This window comes from Cryptotermes secundus, unplaced genomic scaffold, assembly GCF_002891405.2.
Source record: "Cryptotermes secundus unplaced genomic scaffold, Csec_1.0 scaffold21, whole genome shotgun sequence".
Classification (NCBI taxonomy): Eukaryota; Metazoa; Arthropoda; class Insecta; order Blattodea; family Kalotermitidae; genus Cryptotermes; species Cryptotermes secundus.
The window spans coordinates 798,266-810,675 of record NW_019742548.1 but is presented as its reverse complement, the minus strand read 5'-3'; the positions used below and the strand labels follow the sequence as shown (position 1 = coordinate 810,675).

The 12,410-nt window shown below is 34.6% G+C and overlaps 1 protein-coding gene across 6 annotated transcripts in view; it reads right to left on the bottom strand.

Moving 5' to 3' along the window:
* Positions 1 to 12,410, bottom strand: part of LOC111873238 (A disintegrin and metalloproteinase with thrombospondin motifs 16) — a 512,595-nt gene that overhangs the window by 12,818 nt on the left and 487,367 nt on the right. For all 6 annotated transcript variants that reach the window (XM_033755019.1, XM_023867781.2, XM_023867782.2 and 3 more), the window contains exons 11-14: positions 5,609 to 5,735; positions 4,200 to 4,364; positions 2,851 to 2,977; positions 576 to 680 (exon numbers count right to left, since the gene is read on the bottom strand). In XM_033755019.1, coding sequence (XP_033610910.1) covers positions 576 to 680; positions 2,851 to 2,977; positions 4,200 to 4,364; positions 5,609 to 5,735 — 524 coding nt within the window. The remainder of the gene's footprint in view (positions 1 to 575; positions 681 to 2,850; positions 2,978 to 4,199; positions 4,365 to 5,608; positions 5,736 to 12,410) is intronic.

Sequence of the window (12,410 nt, the reverse complement as noted above, 5' to 3'; positions counted from 1 at the left end):
GAAGATGGCTGTTTGGGCCGCAACATATAGTGTCGAGGTGTATAAGGTTAAACTAAATTGAGTGGCGAATGGAAGAGTGTGGCAATATTGACGGACCATAAATAATGGACGTTAAGTTGAACAAATGCAACGGGATGTTGAAATACAGACTCGCAAAATCTAACGGTCTAAAAATAAATTTTAGCAAAGAATCCTTTCTACATTTCTGCAATCTGCCGTCATCAGGAGGGAGCAATATTGCCGGTTTTCGGTCACTGCAATTTCATCTCGGATTCCTGTTATCCTTTAGAATTGTCTTAATTGTTCAAAAGAGGTCTTTGGAAAGGAAGGTACACTGACAGAGTAACAGATTTGACTAATTCTAATTTCACGAATCTTGTGTACATGTATTTCTCAGTTTGTCCTTAGTTTGTAAATTCTGAAATATTCATAATTCTAGATAGAAACATGTCTGTATGTAAGATTATTTAGCAGTCATCTTGATAATTCTGCCTGTAATTATTCATATATATATATATAAATCGTCTTAGAGATCATCAGGAAAAAGTGCTCAGTGATTTAGTTCACCATTTTACCTGTCCATCACCACAGGGAGATCCTTCTGCTGCTGGCCTATATGCCACACAGTAACCTGACCCTGCATCAAAGCAGAACAGCTGTGCACACACTCGATCATCTTTCTGTAATGAAATATATACTCCATTATAGAAACCATGTTCACAGTTCTTCATTAGGAAAGAGATGATTTTCTAGATGAGAGCCGGTATTCCATGGCTTAGTTTATGTTCAACCAAAATTCAAGTTAGCATTTTATATACATATTTTTTGCACCCTCAGTAATTGGTATTTTAGAATTAGCAACTTTTACCACTCCTTTAAGTATTTAAATGATTTGTGTTGATTACTACCTCCATTTTTCCCTTTCATCTGTTTTTGGTATTTAAATAATATGACTAACCAGGTGGGGAAAAAGGAAACCAAGAGTTTAAAGCCAAGTGTACATGCATCAAAAAACTGATCTGAGATTTCACGCATCTGAAATCAGTGGAGAAAATTCAAAATGAAAACCAGCCCAAAGAGAGTTTCAGGAAGTTTTCAATTTTGTAATGAATATTTATAGAAAGGAGGTGGCTAAATGACTGATTTGCTTTAGGTGGAATTGTGTGTAGCTAGCTGTCCCTTTAACAGGCATGGAAGACCATAGGTTTGTGAGGTGTTGAGGCTCCCACATTTTCTAGACAATCAGCTCACAGATGGCAGCAAGGTTTTCAGCCTTATATTTCTTTTTTTCTTGGCACTACAGCCCCAGTGGGTGTAGGCCTACCTCCATGAATTTTTCGTTCACTTCAGTTTTTCTAGATCTTACACATTTGGTAGGACTCCTTGGGTGGGTGATCAGCTCGTTGCAAGGCCTCTACCTGTACACAAACAGAAAAACGCACACACATCGATGCCCTGAGTGGGATTCGAACCCAGGATCCCAGCTTCCGAGCGAGCGAAGACAGTGCATGCCTTAGACCGCTTGGCTACCATGACCAGCGTCAGCCTTACATGCCAGCCACAATTTACCCCCAGGAAGATTCCTGGTACTCAGTTCTGTTATAGCTGGCGTTGACCCCAGGGCCATAGTGCAGCTGGAAAGATTAGGTAAATTGGAAAAAATCCAATGACCTTATCAGGAATTGAAGCTGTGACCTTCTAGCTTGCAGCACAGTGCCTCAAGCAACTATGCTACTGCATGCCCCTGACATTGTATGTGATATCTGAAAAATTATAAAGAGAAAAACGGAAAGATTTGGGTGTGGAGTTGGCTACACTGAATGTATATTAACAACACTGAGACTGAAAGTCTCTCCAATAAGAAGGCAGGCATTATTAGTTCTGTCAGGAATGCCTTATTGTTTTGACAGTTCCTGTCAGTTGTTTGCAACAAACAAACTTCGGCCTCACAGATAAAAGTAATGTAGGCCCTGTTCTCTTAAGCATTATGCCAAGAAGATATATGGGGAAGGGAAGCTATGGCTCCAAACATTCTCAGCCATGACACCAAACTGAGGTGACTGGTGAGCTTCACACTTCATTCTGAATACTGTGGAGAAGAGAAGAATCCCTTGTCCCTTTTTGAGAATGCAATCCTAATTCCTCGGTCATTCAACCCATAGCCTAATCAATATGGCGATTGAACTGTGAAAAAAAATATTGTTACTTTCATCCCTCAGGAGCCATCTTTGAGAAACTGAACTGTAAGCAGGCTGCCGATTGTCACCATCTGAATTTTTCATAACTCCTGACTGTTGAAAATTTAACATTGCTGGGTTATGTAATCTCAGCTGAGGAGTAATTTATCTTGATCATGATCACATTTTGAGACTATACGAGTATATATAGAGAGAGAAACAAGATGGTCATTGTGGCAAGAAACTGAAATATCAACCAGTTTCTTGACTTCTATGAACATGGCTTTATGGTCAGTCACCACATCTATTAGAATGGGGAGCAGGAGCTGTTATATGAACCTTGGATCCTTGTAAGATGGATGTGGCTGACAAATTACTTCTTATGCCCCTGTGCATAACCTGTATCTGCAAATGTTAACTGTGAGTGATTATGATACTTCTTTGACTTCAATGTCACATAAAGCATGATTTTTGCACTGTAACATGAATATTTTCAGTAGACATCCTAGTAATACACATAATAAGATGAGTAGGCTATTTTCTGTACTGTACCATCAGAGGAAGATATGGGACTGGTTCTTGGGAAACCTGCTGCCATTTTACAAGTCAGAAAATCAGGAAAAATGGGAACAACTGCACTGTAAAATTTAGTTGATGAATTGAGCAAACTTACAAAACAAGCACTTGTTCCTCTGTCCTTTCTGCACTGAGCATCAAGGGTTAGTAATTTGCCTGGAAGAACACGGGGCAGAGATTCGTCTTCATGAGGCGAGTTGTATAGGCATGTTGCTGTATCACCACTGAAACAAAATAAACAGTGTGTTGAATTTGAGGTTCTCACAGCAGTGGTTATGAAGAATTCAATCTTCTGTATCATAATACCAAGTAGTCTGGTGAAAGTAGAGCTTATACTCTGTTTCATACTGGTTTCTTTCTTGTCCTATCCTTTGACCCTGAAGATGAAGGCAACATTTTCCTCTGAAACGTCAGTTGACTTTCTCTGCTCGATATGGCGTTATATTCCAGAAGATAGAATTCTTCAAGATTATTGTAGTAATTTTACCCTTAAACTGCTGAGTAAGAATTTTTCCATACATCATATATAAATGCTGTTCATGAAATACAGAGAGCACAAACTCTATAATATGAAGACTCTTAAAGGGATAAATGTAAGGGTGATAACTGCTGTCTGAAGTGATGAAGTTCACAAAACAGCATAGAATCCAGATTATTTTTGTAAAAGTAATTAATTTATTGTAAATGTATAACATGTTTGCATTATGTATATATAACAAAATGCTCTATCTCACATAATATATCTGATATGATATGAATTTTGATCCAAATGTGCTCATTACAAGTTAATAAATATAGAAATCAGCGATATTGTGTGGGATTACAGGACTCTCTTAAAATGGTTGGTCTACAGTTAGGACTTCCTGTGTCGTCTCTAAGGATGAACAAATGCACTATGAACAAATGCTTATCAAATGTTAAAACAAATGCCTTCTACATGTTCCTTGTTCTGTGTGTGGTAGAACTCATTTTTTTTATTTCTCAAAGTACTATTTAGTTTATACACAATATATATGCATGATTTACGCATGTCCAAAATATCAGTAGTTGCAAATTCCGTGTTTTACATAAAATTAACAAAAATGCACAAAGAACTTAAGAAAACTGTTCAATAACACATTTTATTTTTACTATGAACCAAAGGTCTAACCAAAACAAGAATGGGTAAATTTGTTTCCGTTACTAAACACTAGACAACTGAGACAGAAAGAGGTGAATGGTCTGTCAGCTTCATGTTCTAACAACTTTATCTCTGGCGAGATACACCCCAGTTTCCAGTGAAAGAAAGCTGATTTGAGCCTGCCCACTTTGATTGAGGTCCGTCATGTGGTGGAATTATCCAAAGGATTCCAAACTTAAGTTTAACGATGACTAGGCTCCACAGCTTTCCTATGCATGGGAAACTCTGCATTGTCTAAGGAGAACGATTCATTCTTCTATACGTACTTCAGAAAATGATGAAAAGATGCTACACTACAAGGTGACCACCTGAACCCTTTCTCTGTGTGACGGAGATCACTCATGATATAACCATCTTCCCATCGGCATTTCTCTGCTCCAGGTCCTCCCAAGTAACTTGGAGGAGGGGAGCCATCATGGACAGCCCCCAACCTTTCAAACATCAGTACATAAGAAACATTAACAGGACATATCATGGATTTCAGTGACTTTTTATTAAAAAATACAGAACTCAAATTTACTTCAAACATAAACATTTTTACAAATGAATCTATAAGTTAGAGATTTCCACACAAGTAGTGAATTACTTCATCTAGTAAAAGTATATGATCTGTTATCATAAATATTTCCATCCTTGAGCTCTAGGAGGAGTACACATTTTAAATTCTGATGAAGCTACTACTTAGCAGATTGTGTACTATATGTTGCAGCAATGAAAATACTGTTGTTCAATTGTTCAATTTATTTACATTCCATAAATCCAGATACAGATAGACACTATAGGATATGGAGCAAGTCAAATACAATATAAATACAATGACTTCTGTACAATAACAGTCTAGTTGAAAAAATAATAAGATTACAAATTACATAATTATAAGTTACGAGTATATAAATATAAGTTGTATTTTTTGTTCACATTTGTATGTTGTGATGGGAATGTTTAGACTACATTAGGTATACCCTGTATATCTGAAGCTAGGGCTTGAGGTGGGGCGGGATGCGGCAGGATGGCATCCCGGTTCTTTTCTAAATGGCTTAAAAGCATCCCGTTACTTCTTTGGCAGTAAATGCATTGTACAATTATGTCTATGAATTAAAAGGGGAAAACCATCCTGGTTCTATTTTCATTCCACCTCAAGCACTGTCTGAAGCATAATGATAATGTTCAAGTGTATGCTAGTTATTGATAACTTACTGTATCCTAAATATAATAATGAACTTGTGGGATTTAAGGTTTTCTTGGCAGTGACTTTCTTCTGAGACATGACACCATGTAGTCATACTGATATTTCAGAGGAATACACTGCTTTCATATCCATGGCCAAAGAGTAAATCGAGCAAGCAGGCAGAGTAAGATGAGTGTACTTCTAGTGGCATGCTCAGACCTCCTGCACTCTCCGACATCCATTCCAACTTTTCCATGCTCATCTTACTGTGCTTACTGGTTCCTTAATTAGCTTGCTCTTCACCGTGAAGATGGAAACAGTGTGTTCCTTCGAAACATTAATAAACTTCTATCAGACTACATGGCACCACATCCTATAAATTACTACCCTTCAATATCAAGCAGAGCATTGAATGTGTTTGTCCCTTATGAAGTATGTTGAACTTGGCATTGTTTGTTTGTTCTCCACAAAAATTGTTAAGTGTGCCACTAACTGTTATTAACTTACAAGTGTCCTACTTCATGAGCTCCAACAATGATTCCTGAGAAACCACCAGTGTCCTCAATGATGGCAACACTGTTGACTTTTTCCAGCCTTTTGTTGACAACACATGCACCACCAACATATGCAAAACCTGGTGAAAGAAATTAAGAACCTATATATATATATATTGTCAGAAAATGATTATTTAAATCTATAAAATTATATATAAGAATTCATAACATTTCTTTTAAATAACTGGACCATATTTAACTTTGTCTCCTAACTATGTCAATACCTGTCCTGGGACAATCCTGATACAGCTCATTCCATTTAACACCTCCACAATCTGTTTTCCTAGGACACATTTTAATTTTGTTCTCACATAAATAATTAACTACATCATTCATACAGCAATGTCTTTGATTAAATGATTGTTTCACAGCTGGTCAGGAAATTCCCCACCTTTTATACAACCCTGTGTTTTACAATCTGTTGCACAAAATATTTAGCACTTTTTCTAAACAAATTCAAGAGAATGATTTAATTTGAAAAATTATTATTAAATACCACATTAATTAATGCTTGAGTTTATGCCATATTTGATTCTAAAGTAAAATTATCATTTTTTTGGTTTATTTTTCTAGATATTCATGCATAGTGAAACATTATTTAGACGATTTATGAGATGTTAATTATTTTATGTTTCATGCATTTGTATGAGAAAATAACTCAATTCACTAATTTAATATATTATATTTAAGCATCCTGTTGCACTATACACTTCTATATGTAATAATACAAATGCCATCGTGAATGCAACAATTTATTTGGTTGTAGATCTTTGTCTTTTCTTCCTCTACACTACATGTTTCGGCCATAATTGGCCATCATCAGGTGTATTTTTCACTACATAGCTGTCACACTGCACACAATCCAAAATCTAAAACATAAGCCTGTCAGTTTTGTTTTAAAATCTAGACAACACATGCTTGTCAGTTTGATTTTAGAATTACAGTTTAAAATTTAAAATTTCTGCTCTTGTCTACATGTGCTGCAGCGGCTGTTTCTTGTTTTCAGCACCGTTCATGTATTATTCTGTGCAGTCTCCCTGTGTGTGTGTGTCGCTCCTCATCTTTAATACTTCTCTACGCGACAGCTACATAGTGAAAAATACACCTGATGATGGCCAATTACGGCCGAAACACATAGTGTAGAGGAAGAAAAGACAAAGATCTACAACCAAATAAATTGTTGCATTCACAACGGCATTTGTATTATCACTAATTTAAATTTGTAAGCAGGCTTCAGTGTTCCAAGAGAGAGAGAGAGAGATTTGTATAGACAGAATGTGTCTTGCTGCTAAAATGTCAATTGCTGTATGAAAGTTACACTTATTTTTCAATCTTGAATAATAAAGGAAAACATTCTGTTTTAGTAATAAGCAAATGATAATATGCAATCCATAATTATCAGTTATGTAATCAGTACAAAGGTATAATTACTTTTTGTGAAACAAGATGATACATTTTCCTTAGTTAATATTAATTACATCCACATGAGTCAGCATGATATAATCTTCTATTTAAACTTTCTAAACTTTCAATACTTTTCCTACCTTACAGACCAAAATCATACATTTTAATGTCATTTTAGAATTAATATTTTGTATACTGCAGATTTTAATTAAAAAATATATATAATTGTCATTAGTGGATTAATCATTAGTTGCATCACATTTTATGCATGTTATTAAGAACATGAATGTTGGTTATTACTTTCACAGTAAAACTGTGTTGATGAGGTTAAAGTTAGGTTATATGTGAAGAGTTGTTAGCCCACTACCCCTCAGTTATTCATGAAGCAGTATAGTAATTCAGGAATTAATATGTAGCATATTAAGTACTGTGTTTAATGCAGTCATTCAGTCTTACTGCAATGGGTTTTATGTTAGTTATTAGTAACACGCTTAGCCATTTGCATCAATACCATTCTGTTCATATATTTCCAACAGGTTAAGTTATTTGTTTTATGAACAAAAATTACAAAAGCAAACGAGTAGACAGTAGGTTAGCATTTCTAACCAAATAAAATTCGTAGTGATATTTCACTAATATACCTGTTCAGGTTCTTAACTTTGATTAAACTTTCATGTACTAATGATGATCTGTGTTGTGGATAAAGTGAAAGGCTGAAGAGCTACCCCACAAGTCTGAACCCAGACAGCCTTCCTCCTGTCGTCCTCTAAACAACGCTCCTTGGTCACACAAAACACAAAATAAAGAAGGACATAAGGGATTAAGGGTATGGAGATCTAGAGGCACTGGCTGGTTTTCCATTTGAAAGGTCTCAGATTCAAAACCAGCCATATTCAGAACCAACTTTTCCTTGGATGCTTCCTCACCTATGACAAAATCAAAACTGTGCAAATGTGAGGTATACCAGGCCCCTTCCATGGTTTACATTCACTATATTTACCATTATCATTATCTGCACTATCATTCTATCATTAGAAATAAAATAAAAATCTCACCCTGGGGGTGCTTCTATCTAAAATCTGGATACCTATCTTCACCCTCAACAGTTAGGATGATACCAGTAACGTCAAAAATCATATCTGTACATGACTGGATCAACCAGCCTCCAGTGGTTCAGTTACCCCAGGACCTGGGCTCTTTTATAATAAAATAGCTGCATTTAAAACTCATCTTTTCATTCCTTCTGAAATCTGTTTATAAATTATTCACATATTAACCAATGTGAGTTTATCTGTATAGCAACAAATAGAAGAGGACCTATATTAATACATGCATCCAGGCCCCAGACTAGCAAATCTGGCATTGCCTGGATACACCATGCATGACACATTTGACCTCACTGAGTGTGATAAAAAAAATTTTCATTTTTAAGTCAGAAAAAAATGATGAAATCATTTGCGAAACTTCTGAACTAGAAGAATTAAATAACACATGATTTGTTTGTATTCAGTCTTAGCGAATGATAACACACATTAGAAAATTATATTGTTTATGGTGTGTGAGGTTGTGGGTTGTTTTAAAATGCTGTCAGTATTCAAACTCTAGAGTGTCAACCAGTAGAATAATGAATAGGAATAAAAACTTTAATTTCACTTCATTTCATTATGACTTTTTGCTATAACATGCCATGTATGAAAGTGAAATTAGGATGAGATATTCTAAGACAATTATGAAAGTACCAAAATGAAGTCACATGTGTTCACTTGAAATAGATAGAGAAAGATCTGGCTGCACAAACGATTCAACATGTTATACAAATTTCGATGCATGATAAAATGTCTGTTGATCAACTGTTTGGAAGATAACAGAAGAACTGAATATAAATAAAAAATTGTGAGACTGATTTTGAGCAAGGATTTGAATGTTAATAAGTCTGCACCAATATGATACCAGTAATATCTCAGTGGTGAGCAAAAATGAGTAGGAAAGAAATTTCCTCAGACTTTCAGTGAGACTGTTATGAGAGCATGATCTTTTTAAAGCAGAAAATATAATGGCTAATGAAGAGACTTGCATCTTACATCAGGAAACTGAAATAAAATACCTAAGACTTAAGAAAGAGCGAATGTCAAAATTTAAAGTTAAAACCATGCTGATCTGCTACTTTTATGTCAATGGAATTTTTATTACACATTTGGTTCTTCCAAAACAAACAGTCAATTAACTTAAAGCTTCCTCAACAGTTTTGTTTGGATCATTCATCAAAAGGAACAATATGTGTGGCTTGGCGAGTGAATTTTACATGACAGTGTGTCTTCCCACACAACATAGGAGCGTTAACCGGTATAACCCGACATTCAGTTTCTTTCCATGTCATCCCAGATATTTCAGAGAAGAGGCTGGGGGTTTCAAGGGCTTCAGCATTGCATTTTAATCATGTTATTTAATCAGTTGAACCTATTATAACACCTGTAAATGTAGTACTGTTTTTAACAATAAGTTATAAGTGACATTCTTGTGGATATTAATGTTTATTGAGATTTTGCAGGACTGCTCACATGGTGTTACTAATGGTCACTCTGTATATACAAGATTGATTTATTTCATTTTCTTGCTTTCTGATCCTAGTAGATTATCAAAGAAGAGGAACAAATGTTATATTGTGATTGATGCAAATGACAATCAGAGCATTCTTGTGCCACATACAAGCTGGTAGTATTATCACATAGACATATTCAGAGGTTTACCACACTGGTCATATCCGACTCCTATTTTTTTGTGACATACTTGGATTGCTTTGGAATTTATTGCTTTCTTATTCACTCATTAATTCAATTCTGATTTGGAAGTGACCAAAGTGGAACGACTGATATGATTGAGCAAGCACTGACATTTGTATCCAGCAAATGAAGGAAGCACATCAACCCTTACCTGGGGCTCCAATTCCATTCTTGTTTCAGCATATGGGACAGAGATAACAAGAGAATGAAAATAATGAAATGGCAGCTAAATATGAAGAAACAGATCAGTCAATCTTGTACTTATGTTGATTTCTGTCAGTTTCACTGTCTGCATGATTCTGATACAGTCACTGTAAATTTTCATGTCATAACACATTTTATCTGGTTTGAACAGCTTAATTATGAAACTGAATGGTGGATGATCTGTAGGTGAGCAAGAATTATTGCCAATTATAATTCTTCCTATTTGATACATTTAGAGAGTAACAACACAATAGCAATTATTTTCATAGCTGTTCAATTACTTTACTCCTTCATGTGCCTGACTTTTCTGTTACTTCTGAAAAATCACTGTGTTAATAGCACTGCATGAAGGTGATAGCTGCAGAAAGAATAACTAACATAGACTCGTTCATTGCAGACTAAAACTGCAGTAGACTGGAGGACAGTAAAACATATACTGTCTATTTTATGGATAAATGAAGAATAATTTTTGTCAAATTTAGAGTTTAAAGGGTAGCTGTGTCCTTTATATTCATCCATGAATTTTACATGTGTCCTTGACTGGTGTGTCCAAGTAAATATGAGTAATCTTCGAGAATGTACTGTTTTCTCCAATCACCCAGTGAGAACTGCACATCTTAACGTATGTTTGGATGCAGCCCAAAAATAAATTTCTGTTTGTAACTTCAGTGAGCCTAGCTCAATGATGAGGGCAAGCTGCCTCATTCAATATTTCGGTTTTATTTATTATGTTTCTACATAAGGAGTGGAAGAAGTGGGATTTCATTTTTGGAAATCTTTTAAAATTTAAACAAGACTTGTATTTTGTTAGATTCACAAACTACTCATGCTGTTCTCATGAATGTTCCTTTTTCTACAACAGAATCTTTCATAACTAAATTTTGTCAGAAGAAACACTCTAGTTCATGTTATTCCACTCATATTAATGGTGTTTAAAATGGTAAGCTCACCCTTGGACTTGTACACAGCATACTTTTGCTATTAAAATACCAGTCCTTTTCCTTGTATTCTGGAGATAGCTACATTTCATAGAACTAGCTACCTGTAGTTTTGACTATTCTGTTAGTTTTGAGGAAAATAAGTATAAAATCATGTTAAGAAATGAGGATCAGAAAACCTGTGGGTGATATCGCTATTAGACTGGTCTTATGGGTTATAAGAGCAGTAATCACATATAGAAGCATTTTGCTTTATTCATATTGTGTCACTCCATTCTAAATCCAAGATATTTATATTCTGTTTGATGTTTCTTGTGTTACTATGCAGTTATTTCAGTTTCCAGTAATTATTTAACTTATAGATTTAACTCAAAATTTTTCTAAACCTCTCAAATTTTTCATGCAGGAAATTGGTAAACCTGTATTAGAACATCCACTATTCATGATAATTTCAGCGTACGATAATCTTATGAGTAGTAATGAAGTTATGTTATGATTTTCTCAAAAAGTTAAGTTATGTAGAGCTGAAGCAATGTCCAAGCTTTTATGAATATTTTAAGTTAAAGCACAGTAATACATAAGGTAAGTTTTTGAATATGTAGGTTGTTTATTTTTTGAAAGAAGAAAATAGATTCTTGAGTTACAGAAAGTTACAAAAGTCTTTATTTTAGACAAGGTTTATAAAATGTTTTGTAGCATAGATGCTTTAAACTTTATTTATGTGTTTGTTTATTTGGTCAACACATGCCTAAATAATTACAAGGTTTGTACAGAAATAAACGTTTCACAATTACATATGATAGAACAGATTCTTCCTAAAAAATTATTATAATTACTTCCACCAACACTTTCAATATTTCCAGAACATTTCTGTAATCCTTCAGCATGCAGTTCATTCCTTCATTCTTGGAAAGCATATTATAATTTCAGTGTTATTCATCATATTGCGTTGTGACACATTAAAACATGAATTTAAGTCAAAAGAACACCATGGATGACCTTAGTTTTCTGTAATAAACCTTCAAATTATTTATTTTCAGTTGTGATGCACTGTCATGTCTCTGGAGATCATTATTACAGGAAGGTATTATTAGTAAAAATAAACACATTTTGAAGATTTGTAAACTATATAAACATAACTATTTCTTATTAAGTGATATGATTTAATTAGAAGTGAACTTTTGATACACCATTTGATTTCGAGCTTTTAGAATTGTAGGGTATAATTTTATTGTGATAAAATTTGTTATTAATTCTAATGTACCACTATCCTTGCTATGTGAAACCTTAAAGCCTAGCACTAATTTAACATTTCTGTTCCTGTGTGGGCGTTTTGCTGATGGTGTGCAGAATATTAAAATCAAAACATAGCCATCACTCAAATATTTCAAAATTCTTGACAGTATTACACATAGCCAACCTTCAGATC